This window comes from Lactuca virosa, chromosome 9 (assembly GCF_052849685.1).
Source record: "Lactuca virosa cultivar CGN04683 chromosome 9, Lactuca_virosa_CGN04683_v6, whole genome shotgun sequence".
Lineage (NCBI taxonomy): Eukaryota > Viridiplantae > Streptophyta > Magnoliopsida > Asterales > Asteraceae > Lactuca > Lactuca virosa.
In genome coordinates this window covers 149,691,057-149,704,630 of record NC_136434.1, presented here as the reverse complement: position 1 = coordinate 149,704,630, position 13,574 = coordinate 149,691,057, and the positions used below count along the sequence as shown (strand labels likewise).

At 35.0% G+C, this 13,574-nt stretch overlaps 1 protein-coding gene across 1 annotated transcript; it reads left to right on the top strand.

Moving 5' to 3' along the window:
* The first annotated feature begins 9,749 nt into the window (after positions 1 to 9,749).
* Positions 9,750 to 12,999, top strand: LOC145135508 (metacaspase-1-like). The gene is made up of 5 exons (XM_079069773.1): positions 9,750 to 10,220; positions 10,537 to 10,861; positions 11,065 to 11,176; positions 11,648 to 11,827; positions 12,673 to 12,999. The coding sequence occupies exons 1-5, from the start codon at positions 9,827 to 9,829 to the stop codon at positions 12,727 to 12,729; spliced, it is 1,068 nt and encodes a 355-aa protein (XP_078925899.1). The 5' UTR covers positions 9,750 to 9,826; the 3' UTR covers positions 12,730 to 12,999.
* The last annotated feature ends 575 nt before the right edge of the window (positions 13,000 to 13,574 follow it).

Below are 13,574 nucleotides of genomic sequence, written 5' to 3'. Positions count from 1 at the left end.
TTAGAGTCATACTCCAAGATTGTAACTTGAGTGACATATCTTAAAGAAGGTTTGTTAACACTTGTCAAATGTAAGAGTGAAATGTGTCCTACTCTTGTACATTTGAAATTGGTAAGTTGTGATGTTTTGGATAAAACAAAGACCAACTAAGGCCAATTGTGTGAAGTGTTTGTCTTGATAAAGAATCTGCACTATCTCTTGAATATTTGGCAAGAGAGTCTTATATGTCAAGAGGACAGTGGGAGTCTTAAAGATCCTGAAAGAATTTCAAGATCTAATCAAGAATAAAACCTGTAGTTTCTCACTAGCTCACGACTTGAGGTTTATAACCTATCGTGTTGACATTTTTCCTATTTATGTGCCCATTCCAATTAAAGTTGGCTTTGCATATGAGTTCTGAGAGTTCTTAATTGGTTACATAACAACTTGGAAGCAATGGCAGGCCCTTGTGCTGCCAGGTGGCAAGAAGTTAAGATTGCACAAGTTCGGTCCATATGAGTTTGGATTTGTCACTAACCTTGTCTTGTGATTATGGTTTTGACAAATTCACATGGATAGGAACACATACACCATAAAATCTAAGTGTCATAAGGTTTCTCTCCGATTCATGAAAATGATGGTGAGGAAACGCTTTCACTAAGTAGATTTTAAGTAGATAGCATTTGTGATATTTGCATTCTCAAAGTCGTTAGTGGAGCGTGTGTGTTTAACCGGCACACTAACATGGACTTGTGAGGAATGGCACGGGTCTAAACAATTGAGACTGTGATTACGGCATCCCTTTTCATAGTTCTGAAATTGTTTAGACACACATGTGTGCTATCTAAGGAAAGGTGTATGATTTTGATAAAGTTTTATCAAAACATCTCGTATCAGAAATCTGAACTTTGGTAAGAAAGTCAATAAAGTATTGATTTCTAGAAGTCCAGCTGATTTCTAAGTACATGTCAAAGCTAGTGGGAGCATAAGTGTTATGCTAATAATCATCATGTTAGTGGGAGCATGATAATTATAATAAGTGTTGCAAGTTAGCAATGTTAATTATAGAAAACAAAAAAGTTTCAATTGGGAAAAGTTGTTTTGCTATAATTAAGGGAGAGGAAATTGTACTTCATTTCAAATCTAAAAGCTTAGATCGTGAGATTTTAATCAAATTTAGTCAAGTATATACATGGATGTTATGTTGGATTGGTTCAACATAAGGAAATTCTATATATGGGAACATTATTTGCGTTCTAAAATTCGATTATAATTACGGCATCCCTTTTCATAATCTGAATTATGAGAACATGGCAAATAGAAATAGAAATATTACAGCAAAAGACTGGTCTAGTATCATGTCTTTATGTGAGACATCATGAATCGTGTCCCATATGCTTCGGATATAGGATCGATTGCATGTGCTATAATATTTATCTGTTCTAAATTTTTCCAAATGCCTAGAGCATTAAGAGGGAAAAAGTACTAGAACTGGATATGACTAATTTGATTAAGCAATTGTCGAGAACAATCTAAGGTTTACCAAAGATTGGTTGCTCAGGGACAGTTGGAAGTATAGTGTTAATTTTGGGAGGACAATATTGACATATTCTGAAAAGAGGCAACTCTTGTTCAGAAGTGATAGTCAAAATGGGAATATGCAAATGTTTTCCATAGGTGGAAGTTATTCAATCTATGTAAGATTAGAAAACTTAATGCAAGAAGGATGTTCAAAGCAATGTACTTTGAATATGAGACTTCGTTTCCATGGAATGATCTCTATTGGAATACTCTATAATGTCCGTTGACAAGTCTTTGTGACTTTGTGCATAGTCATTACGAGAGGATCAATGCATACAAGTTTAGAATCTAACAGATTTCGGTAAATGGTAGGAATTTGGAATTCTTGCACTTATGGTAAGGATTTGGGATTGTGAAATGAGAATCATTGGAATTATGTTCAATCGATCTATCCCACAAAGTAAAGATCATAGACAAACTTAGTGTGCATACTTGGTGTATGGCATAACTAATGTTTGGAAAAACATAGTGTGCATACTTGGTGTATGGCATGACTAGTGTTTAGAAAACATAGTGTACATGCTCGGAGCATGGGACAACTATTGTTTCAATTCAAGTATAAATTTGATAGTTTGAAACAGTATGCAATGAATAATGTGTAATCAATATGGTGATATATAAAAGGTGTTCTATTTATATTCATAAGTTCTGAGACAATATTGGATTCGATTATTCTTGTGTTTCACTTTGCATGTTTTGACTTCCAGAATAACTAGGTCGTTCTTCCTGAATGACTAAGTTATTCAAACCATCCACAGTCGGTCATATGTTGGAAGTAGATATGAATCAAGACTGTCATGAAGCTGGTTTGTAGATGTCCAAGGTAGTGGACATAGCAAGAGTTGATGCAACATTCATTAGTGCTCATAAGTTCTGAGTATTGGATTAAACCCACGCTCATTTGACTCAGTTCATGGATTTTATCACAAGTGATCATGAGATGATAATATCTTATATTCTTCAAACCTAGAGATATGAGTTGTTGCCTATGAGTTGGTTATGCATTGATTGTACGAAAACGCATTGGTAACTCGATGTTATAAAACGTGCCTTTGTGTATGATTCAACAAGTAGTAGAACAAGCATATGAGTCGAATTTTATCCATTCCTTGAACCCTTAAAGGGATAAAAGTGATATCTATGGGCCCCTCGATGATTTAGTGATGACACCCCGAAGTGTTTGGCCAAGCCTGGACTGATTTGATTTGTTCAATTAGTCGGTCGTCATAAATCGGAAATCGGGAAACAACAAATGGATAGAGAGAATGATTATAATCCATGTCTCAGTCCATATGATATCTAGAATGGAGGAATATATGATCCCTTATCTAATGGACGCGTCATTGATTTGTTCAGAGTTCGACAACAGCTTTTAAGAGCTACGATTGCTAGTCGGGTTTTGAAGTCATACGCAATAATAGTTTTAGACTTATCTAAGTGGGAGACTGTTGGATTAGTGTCTAAGTCCATAACTATAATTGGTATGTACTTGACCCGATTTGGCATGGTCCATTTGGGTTGCATGGAATCGGAACAATTTGGATAGACTTTTGTGAGAAAAGGATATTTATGATTTGTTAATATATTATAAGTTCTAATATATTAATATGAAATCATATTATTTAATTAGTATTGATGAAGAATTAATTTGGAATTAATTTTGTGGTCAAAAGGAGACTAATTAAATATATGGGGATTTATTGTGTAAATCATTCATTCTTATATATGTGGGCTTATGATCCATAGTTCTTCATGTTGGGCTAAACCCATGGAGTAACCCATGGATACTCCATGGAGGTTTTAACCCATGGAGCATGAAGAATATGGAAAGACATGGGTTACATGGTGTAACCCTAATATCCACCATATATAAGGACCCCATGGCTAAAGAAATTGGCACTAGTGTGTGTACACATGAGGGCTAGCCGATTTGAGCATAACCTTTTCTCTCAAGTTATTCCAAGATGTTGGTGATGTTGTGTGAACCATTTGAGGTGTCACATTTCAGGCACTAGGCTCTTAAGCTTCATGGAATCAAGCTAAAACAAGGAGGTATGTAATTCTACTAGAATTTATATTATATGTACTTCATATTATGCTAGTTAGAACAATACCTTGGAAAATTGATATTTGCATGTATAATAGAGAAACATAGATCCAAGGTATTTAGGGTTGCATGTACACCTTAGGAGTGTTAGAATGCTCAAAACCCAACAAATTATTATCAAAACCATAACGATATCCTTGTCTAAATAATGCATGGAAAGAAATAATGTTTCGAGCCATTTATGGCGAGTAGTAACAATTATCCAAATCAACCCTAATATTATCAAACATAAGATTATAACTCCCAATCCTGGTAATAACCGATCTTTCTTTGTTCCCTATGATTAGGTTCAGCTTCCCATGCTCGGCCTCTTCACTTTCCTTTAGTCCCTGCATATCAGAACAAATGTGGAAACCACATCCTGTATCAAGAACCCAAGAATTTGAAATATTAGTATTATTTACGTACCAGAAGAAGATCCAACTGCTTTGGGCTTTGGCATCTTTCACTTCTTGCAAGTACTTGGGGAAAGTTCTTCTCTAATGGCCCTTTTGACCACAATGAAAGCACACGGCTTCCTTTGGATCAAGAGCAGGAGGGGTGTCGAAGTTGGGCTTTGATTTTGTTCCACTAGGATCTCCATGATGGACCTTCCCTTTCCATTTGGATTGGGTAGAGGCCTTTTTCTTCTTTCATTTGCTTTGTTGGAAATCCATGACATGGGCACTTGCAGAACTGTTGGAATGAGACTTCTTCATTCCTATTTCAGTTGTTTGTAATAGATTGTGGTGCTCAATCAATGTGATATCTATATTGTTCAAATGATAGGTCAATATGAAATGATCATAACTATTGGGCAGAGAGTTGAGGACCATGTCGATGACAAGGTCGTTATCAAAGTTCACATTAAGCTTTTCCAATCTTTCCACATGCCTTTGCATTTTCTGCACATGAGCGTACATAAATTCCTACTCTTTTAGTTTGCACGCCATCAGGGACTTGACCACTTCATAACACTCTTGTCTTGCTTTTTTTGCGGAACGTTTAAGACAAGGCCGTGTTAAGTTCATATGGCCAATAATCCTCATAATTCTTTTAGAGCTCAGGTGCCATTGTTGCAATAATAATGCAAGAGACCTTTGTGGCATCATCCATGTGCTGATCATAGTCAATAATCTCTTAAGGAGTGGCAATTTCTTTTTTGATTTCTATTATTGGAGTAGTGAAAACATACTCGTTGTTCTCGTAGTGAAGCATCATCTTCAGATTCCTCATCCAGTTCATGTAGTTTGGACGGACAAGCTTGTCCTTAGGAAGGACCGATAGTAAAGTGAAGTTGTGGCTTGATGGAGGTGGAGGAGGAGGAAGTTCACCACTTGAACACATTTCTATGAAAATAAAGACATGATTTTAGTTAGTTGATTTAATCCTTGATATTTTAACCCGAATTACTAGGATCCAATATTGCAATTCAAATTAAGAAAAAGGATACCGTAACCTAATCATGAATTAATTTAAGGTTAGTAATGCATTTTACCAATTTCAATCGATATGAAATCCCTAGATCATTTGAGATTCATTGAATCTTATCAATGACATGTTTAATCTCGATTATGATATTCAATTTGTGACTGGGATGCCGAGGATCACAAACAAGATGTGAATAACCATGCAAACCTACTTGACAACCTCAATGTCACTCCATTAATTAATGATAATTTGAATTACAACTCAAACTTTAACGTGTTGGTAAATCGCTGACACTCCATTAATTAATGATAATTTTTGAGTTGTGCCGTCATTCCAACTTTATAGTCCCTAATTAGTGTGGTGGTTAACCACACACACTCTACTAACGACTCATTAAGTTTGATGTGTGTTTCCATTGATTAGCATACACTTTGACATTTTTTACTAAGGTAACTAGAGTGGGAAATTTTATAAAAGGTTCTATTACTTTAAACGTTATATTTTTAATGAGGTTATGTACTATTAAATGCGTTCTGCTAACGGCCCTCCACCACACAGGAGAGTGATGGGTAAGAATAGACACCCATTCAACGGCCATTTACAGACCGCTTCCTTATACCCTCTTTATAGCATGACTTCGTGAATGAGACATACTAGCGATTCAACTGACTCATGTTATACATATAGTATTAAACTTTTAATATATATATAAGTATAATGGTGTATTTTGAACATTTAAAATAATGTTTAGAAATTTATATCAATGATTTCAAAATTAATCAAACAATTAAATCTAACTAAATCATGAGCATCATTCAAAGATTTTAGATACTAGGAGATCAGATTACCAATTTAATTATTTAGATTTTATCCAAATAAAAATAATATCTTTAAATGTAATTATCCTAATCAAAATCTTAATTATCTCAAAAATTTCGCTAAACAGGAGGTCCCCCACGTCGTGGTAGATAAATGTCCACGTCGTGGTTGAGGACGAAAAAAAACACGAATCAGACATTGGCGATGACGTGGTAGAAGAGCCCACGGCGTGGTGACGAAACATAATGACGATTAGGTTTTTCTTCAATTGTTCAAGTTCAATTTATTCACATTCAATTGTTAGACAACCTAATGCTCTAATACTACTGATGGGTTTTACATGTAATAATCCGAAAAATACCTTAAACTCTTAAGGATACATGCAACCTAATTGGATCTATGTCATAACTCTATAACTCTATTGAAGCAACATACTATTGGGCAACACAAATTTTAAACCCTAATGTAAATCGAAATTCACAAAAGATAACATACCTCTGATTTGTTATTGTAAACAAACCCTTCTGATCAATCCAATAGTCTCTTGAAAACTAGCTTCAATTGTGTGCAAGCCTCTAATGGTTCACACCCACAACTCAAGAACCCTAGAAGATTTAGGAGAGAGGAGGCAATTTTTGGTTATGTGTGTCTGATAGCATTGGCCAAAAATTTCAATCCACAAGGCTCTATTTATAGCTGATTAAGAAACACATAGAAACGCTAATTTAAACATAAAATAATATTATTTCAAATAAGACAATTATCCAGTTCCTTAATTATCTTCATGAAGGCTTCCAGAAGGCTCCAAGAGGAGCCTCCAAACCATCCCACACTGGAGGGTTCTAGAACCTTTCCTATGCTAAACTTTTAAACAATTACGTCTATAGTCCTTAAACTTTTAATTAATTCTATTTAACCCAGAATTAATTCCAAATTAATTCTAAATTAATTATAACTATTTATAATTAATATATTAGTTATATAATATATTAATAAGACATTTATCTCTCTTTAAAATCAATCTAGACAATCTATTAGTTATGAGGGCAACCCAAAAAGGATTTTACTCTTATTCATCAATATTATACCAATTTAGTTAGGACTTTAAACACCTTAATCCAACAACTTTTGACCATTTTACTTTGTAAAATATCACTTTTATCCCCTCAAATTTAAACATCGACATTTTCCACACCTGAACTTTCGTATATTAGCATGTTTGCAGCTTTTGCCCCTAGACTTTCGTATGTCGGCAAGTTTGGTCTCCCCACAAATAACTAAAGCCATCGTTTTGTAAAAATTAACACTACCCCCAAAAACCATGCACACAAAACAAAATACTAAGCAAAACCTCGTCTGCATCCCCCACTGAACGGGGACCGGGCAATTTCTAGTTAAAGGAATAAAATGAAATAACATTGAATTATAAGGGTTAAATAGGCAAACCTAAAAGATAATTGACCACTCAATATATATTGAGTGGTCATTTTCAACTTTAATAATTTGAGGTTTTCAAATATGAAAGTCTTACATAGATGTAGCTGGTAAATGAGCGACAAGCTGTGCCGCTAACCCTTTTGGATAGCGAAACTAATTCTTTTGAAAACAACATTAATATATCTTGTGCTCATAACGTTACTATGCATCACCCCTTAGACTCTATGCAAATGCGAAAGATATAAACGTGTGTTAATTTTCCATGCAAGCTTTCTCATGTTTTGCCACTTTGCATGAGGCAACTTTTAAAGCAGCTTGCGCCACAGTAAAAACCACACTCCCAAGCCCACAAGAAGGGAAACCCCAATTAGATCCACACATACATGCTTCCCTCTTACCCACCTAAAAACTAAAGTGACAGCTGGTCCAAGTGTTGATTTTCCTTCAAATAGGTTAGACAAAAAGTTCACAGATGTCTCTTTCTTGGTAGAAACCCGACGGGCCTAAATATGTCAAAAACAACATCCCTAAACAGATATAGGTATTGTCAACTGGAAATAAAGGGACAAGTAGACAATGCTTGAGGATAGCACGATACTCTACTAGCAACATATGTTGACCAAGACCATCAATAGGAATAATCATAAGAAAATCATGAGCATGTGGTGCACGAAGATACTCAAAAACTGCTTTCTGCCTAATAGTCATGTTGAAGTGAACTTCCATGTCTTGGACAATTTTACTAAAAAATGCACTCGTCAATGCATGTTGGGCTTTAGGAGGGGTGGTGTTCTTATTAATGAAACCACTGAAGTCAAAGTCGAGGATCGTATCACGAAGATACGCCAAAGCACAAACATATCAGAATCCATACCACATATGCCTCTATCTCGTAAGATAATGGTCTTGTAACACCCACGATTGAGCTCGTGAGCCATAAAAGAATAGGAGAAAGCCTCTACCATTGAGTACAACCCTAAACCACCAAACATAATGGGTAATGAAACAAGTCATCATTAAATGTCCCCAAAGATATGACCTCCACAAGGTACAATGTCCTCAATCGAACCACGTAATCCATTTTCAAAGAACAAAACCACCTCTTCCATGTGAATGGGTTGGCACGTCATCATGCCAAAGAATAGCTTGACAATGACCATGCAAGATCAAAGTAAACGGAGCTTAATCTGGGGTCAACAGAACTGTGGAAGAAGGCACATCAAAACAACAATGTTGACAACTCTCTTCATAGCTAACACGCTAATAAAACTCGCGTCTCTACTAACAACCCCCCTCCCCCAAGAAGCTTCACCCCTAATGACGGCCGACCAATGTCAACAGGGAATAAACCCATACGAAGCTTCCTATCATCACAAGAATGCCAAAAATGGATCAGTTTTCTTAATATAGTTCAAGACCCAATCTTGGACCTGTCACCTTAATGATATCCGAAAATCTTGCCGCCTCATTAGAAAAATCAAAATAAACTCACCACTCGATTTCTATTGAGTGATGATAAGTAGTCAACAAAGTGAAAAAAGCCTATAAAAAGGTTGCAATGGAGATGAGATGCTCTAAGTATACGAAAAATGTTCTAAGTATACGAAAAATTAGATGGGAAAATGGGGTGTAACCAGTAATTGTTCTCACTCAGGCTATATGTAGAGTGACTGGTATGGTGTGTTTATAAGGTTTTCGCATAAGGATCGAATCACCTTGATTTTGAGACTAAAAGACCTTTGGTATGGTGTGTTTAGGAGTATATTAGATTTTTGTTAAAAAAAAAAAAGTTGAATTATGAGAGTTTGAAAATCTAGAAGACCTCTTGTATTTTTGTTGTTGTATCTTCTCTCTTGTACTGTTTGTGCAGAACTCAAGCTATTCTTGAATCGAAATAGAACTTGAATCGTTGACATACCACTATATGGTCTGTATTTTAAAAAAATCGGTTGACTTAATGTTCTATTATATAGTGCTCGGAGAATAAAAATAGCGGTCGAGATAGTTACCAACAAAAAATATTCCAAGGTTTTATATTTTGTAACAACGAATCGTATCTGGTATAACTTTGCGTCAATTCCTGATCATTCTGTAGCCTGTATGTTATCAGCTGGTGTAGACGCATGAAAGACCAACACACAGAAACAAGAATGTTAAAAAGTATGATAGCAGTAGGATCCACAGACATTCTTATGATCGCAGCATGCACTTGGTAAAGTACCTTGATTGTGCCTATCTCCTTCCTAATCGTCTACTTAATTAAATATGTTTGAACAGAATGAGAATCTGATACCCCATTAAAGTTATAAAAACAATGAGATATGTTGCCGTATCAGGTTCCCTATCAGGCTGCTGCCTTTTTAGGGGTTATATAAATACAACTGTATTACAATCGTTAAAGCATTCATTACTTCGAGTAGCACCATTTAGACTTTAGATTACATATTAGCTTTCTTTAGTTCATCTAACTTAGCCTGTAATTTGTTCAAATAAATGTCATCATCAACAGTAACTCAAAGTATCTGCTGCCCTAAATGTCAAGAAGCTGTTGCAGTTGATGGAGACGTACAGATACAATCAAAACCAGAAAGTGGTAAGTTTGTCAGTGTTAACAAGGGACTGCATGTTTGCATCGGAAACATGTTGCACAGACACACACACAGCAGCAGCAGCACGATTCCTAATTCTCTGAGTAGCCATGAGACGTCAACTCTTGACACAATAAGAAACTGGGAAACAATAAAAGGGAAGCGTGCACTTCTTTGTGCAGTAACTTACGATAAGCAGAAATATCAACTCAAAGGAACTAACTATGATGTGATCAAAATGCGTGAATTCCTAATGACACGGTTTATGTTTCCAAGTACCTCTATCCACATTCTTGCAGGTACATATTGCTATCCTTTCACTTTAATTGTATACATAAATGCATGATTGCTAGTAAGGAGGTGAGAAGCCATAACTAGATCTCACATAAAAGCCTGGGTGGGTATCACCTTTCTTCCTCTTGGAAATTTGTGATTTACCTCCCCCATATTGGCTGTGGGACCGGTTGGTGGGGAACCAAGGTTGGTGTATACCCAATTTACCCTTTTTAAACTGCAAATTAATGCCCTTGAAAGGGCTTGTTTTTAAGGATTTCTTTTTGTAGTTCTACCATTTTGGTTGGAACAGTACAAGTGACATTGTGAAAGAACTTGCAGAAATGGACTCACACCCTCATCCAACAAAAAGAAATATCCAAGAAGCTTTGAGGTGGCTCGTGAAGGACAACCAGCATGGTGACTCATTGGTGTTCTATTTTTCGGGTCATGGATTAAGGCAGCCTGATTTTTTTGATGATGAGGTTGATGGGTTTGATGAAACAATATGTCCTCTAGATTTTAGAACTGAAGGAATGATTATTGATAATGAAATCAATGATACCATCGTTAGACCTCTCAAGAAAGGCGTCAAACTTCATGCCATGATAGATGCTTGTCACAGTGGAACAATACTTGACCTACCACATGTCTATAGCACAAAAGAGTACGTTCCCTTAGCATTTTTTTTTTACAAATTACTCTACTCTGAAAGTGTCTCCCCATACTTGTCCTAGTGGGAAGCAGGTGTGAATCCATAAGTGAGGCCTCAAGTTCAAGTTTGGGCATCACATTCCTTCTTCTAGGGACATTCTACCTCCACATGTCTTGATATCTGAACTTTAAAGTGCATTTTTGGTTCTTTGGCAGGCATTGTTGGTCAGTTAACAAACCCCCATCTGGTGTATATAAAGGTACTAATGGTGGGCTTGCCATTTCTATCAGTGCGTGTGAAGATAATCAACTTGCTGCAGATACATCTGTGAGTAAATCTTTCTTTTTCTATGATATCTTCTATCTATTTGGGGGTTTATGTTAGTTTTTATTTTATTATTATTATTATTTTTTTTTTAATCTTTGGCTTTGATATTAAAGACCGGTGTCTTCTTTTTCCTATTAAGTACAGTCTGCATAAAGTATTGTGTGAATTAATGAGGCTAAGAAATTATTTGAGAAAGTAATGGCATACTAAGGAAAATGGAAGGAAAAATCATGGAAGATGTGACAAGTTAGGACTTTATGGGGAATTCTCATTTTCTTCACATTCTTTATCAAGGCCTTTTTGCATTTAGTGTTGTATTAGCAAAGACTTTTCTATTGAATGAACAGTTGAACGAGAATAAATGACCATTATACCTTTTTGTCTTAATGTGATGTTGAATAAAAATAATTGTTTGTTTAATCATAACATGATTAATAACTTTAATCAAATATAAATTCTGAATTTGTGCAGGCTTTCTCAGAGTCAGGAAAGCAAATGGAAGGTGCTATGACGCACACTTTTCGGAAAGCACTTTTGGATAACTCCAAAGCTACTTATGCTAGTGTCTTGAATTCAATGCATGATAAAATATTGGCAGCCAAGAAAAACAATTTCAATCTCAGTGGACTGTTTCACCGTGAAAGAGTACAGGTTAGATTCGATTATTGATTTGTATGGCCTACTGATGTCCCAATCTTTGCTTATAAATTTTAGTGATTCAACCACGGTAGTTTTCTGTTCCAAATTGAAACTTTTTGGATCTTTTACCTTCAAAAAATGTTTCTGTTATGATACCTTTATGTGGTTATTAAGATTTTATACCAACAAATTAAGATTGTTATTTTTGAAGTTGGAAAATAACTCGATTTACATTCAAAAGCTAAAATGATGATTGTGACTCGATTTGAGTAGAAAGACATTCGAATCTGCCATAAAAAAAATGCAATTTTTATTTTATTGAAGTGTTTAACTGGTAGGTAGTTCAAAATGCTATAACAAAACATAGGGAATCTATTGAATTGAAATCAAATTGTTGACTAGTAATAATGAGAAGCAATTTTGCTTTTCAAAAAAAAAAAAAAAAAAAAAACTAATTTTATCTTGAACTATAAGAACATTCTTATTTTCATGAGATAGAATGTTCCTGAAAATTTAAATCAAATGTTGAAATCAACTAGGAAGTTGTAGATAGTTAAAACAATGGACTAGCTCATCTGGATGAGATTAGACAAACTTTCTAGGGCTTATTTTTTTTTTAAGATGGAGATGAGAAGTGCTTTATGTCTCTTGTACAGTCAAGAGCAAGTCCATGCCCCCACCTTGTTCCACCTTTTTAGGTGCGACAAAAATATTGCATTCTTCGTCCTATTGGCATTGGTATCTGTTCAAAATTTACCAAATGTTGTTATCTTATCTACTCTTCTCTTCTATGTAACTAAATGTTTATTGATTCTACTGTCTTAGAATGGGGTACACATTCATTGCTAAACTTTCAGGAACCTTTGCTATCATCTTCCGAAGAATTTGACTTAAATGAGGCGTTTGTCCTATAACTCCACCATACAACTAGGAGCTCCTAAGGTTAACTTGCAATAAAAACGAATGACTATCCAAGTCATGATTTCACTATCCAAAGTAACACCAACCATTTGGACAATTTTAGCTTTTTGTTTGGTTTTGATGTTTGTTTTGTGTTTATGATTTCTTTTGGTGCCACAGACATATGTTTGTTTACCTGTATGAACAGTGCACCCAATTAATGAATGAGTTTCGGTTGTTCTTTTAGAGAATAAACAAGTATAAATGAAAGAAATTTTATTATATATTAAGGATACTATTATATGTACCCCTTACTCACATAAAAAAAGTTAAACATAGGGGGAACACACTCACTCACTCACACATGAGGGTACAATAAACAATTGAGGGTATATATAGAATTAGCCTATTAAGACTATTTTTATTTTTTTTCCTTTTAAGTGTTGTGGGGACAAATGATGTTTATTTATTTATTTATTTATTTTTGAGGAAATGATTGCACACTTGGTGAAATTGGAATAAAAGAGTATGAGAACCAATTTGAAATAAAGTTACTACTCATTGGGAAAAAAAACCTTATTTTGTTGATTTTTTATTAACTTTTTCATAATGCATTAATTTTGTAAATAAGAAGAAACACTCATATATAGTTTATTGAAATAAGTTTCTTTGTGTCAAGTCTACTAAGTCAAAAGGTAACAAGCGGTTGTCTCTTTGATTATTTTCCATGTATGTATTGTTGAGTTTGGAACTTCATATATAACAAAACATTCTCTACTCACCAATGTGCATATATGATAGAAACGTGTTAGTAACTGAACTGTGAACGTGGGATATACACCCTTATGTGGACCTACGT

What these genes read in the sequence shown, in the direction of transcription:
- LOC145135508 (XM_079069773.1), top strand. Translation starts at nt 9,827, where the DNA reads ATGTCATCATCAACAGTAACTCAAAGTATCTGCTGCCCTAAATGTCAA. An exon ending in CTCTATCCACATTCTTGCAG is followed by an intron (nt 10,221 to 10,536) that starts GTACATATTGCT and finishes AAGAACTTGCAG; the next exon opens with AAATGGACTCACACCCTCAT. An exon ending in CATGTCTATAGCACAAAAGA is followed by an intron (nt 10,862 to 11,064) that starts GTACGTTCCCTT and finishes GTTCTTTGGCAG; the next exon opens with GCATTGTTGGTCAGTTAACA.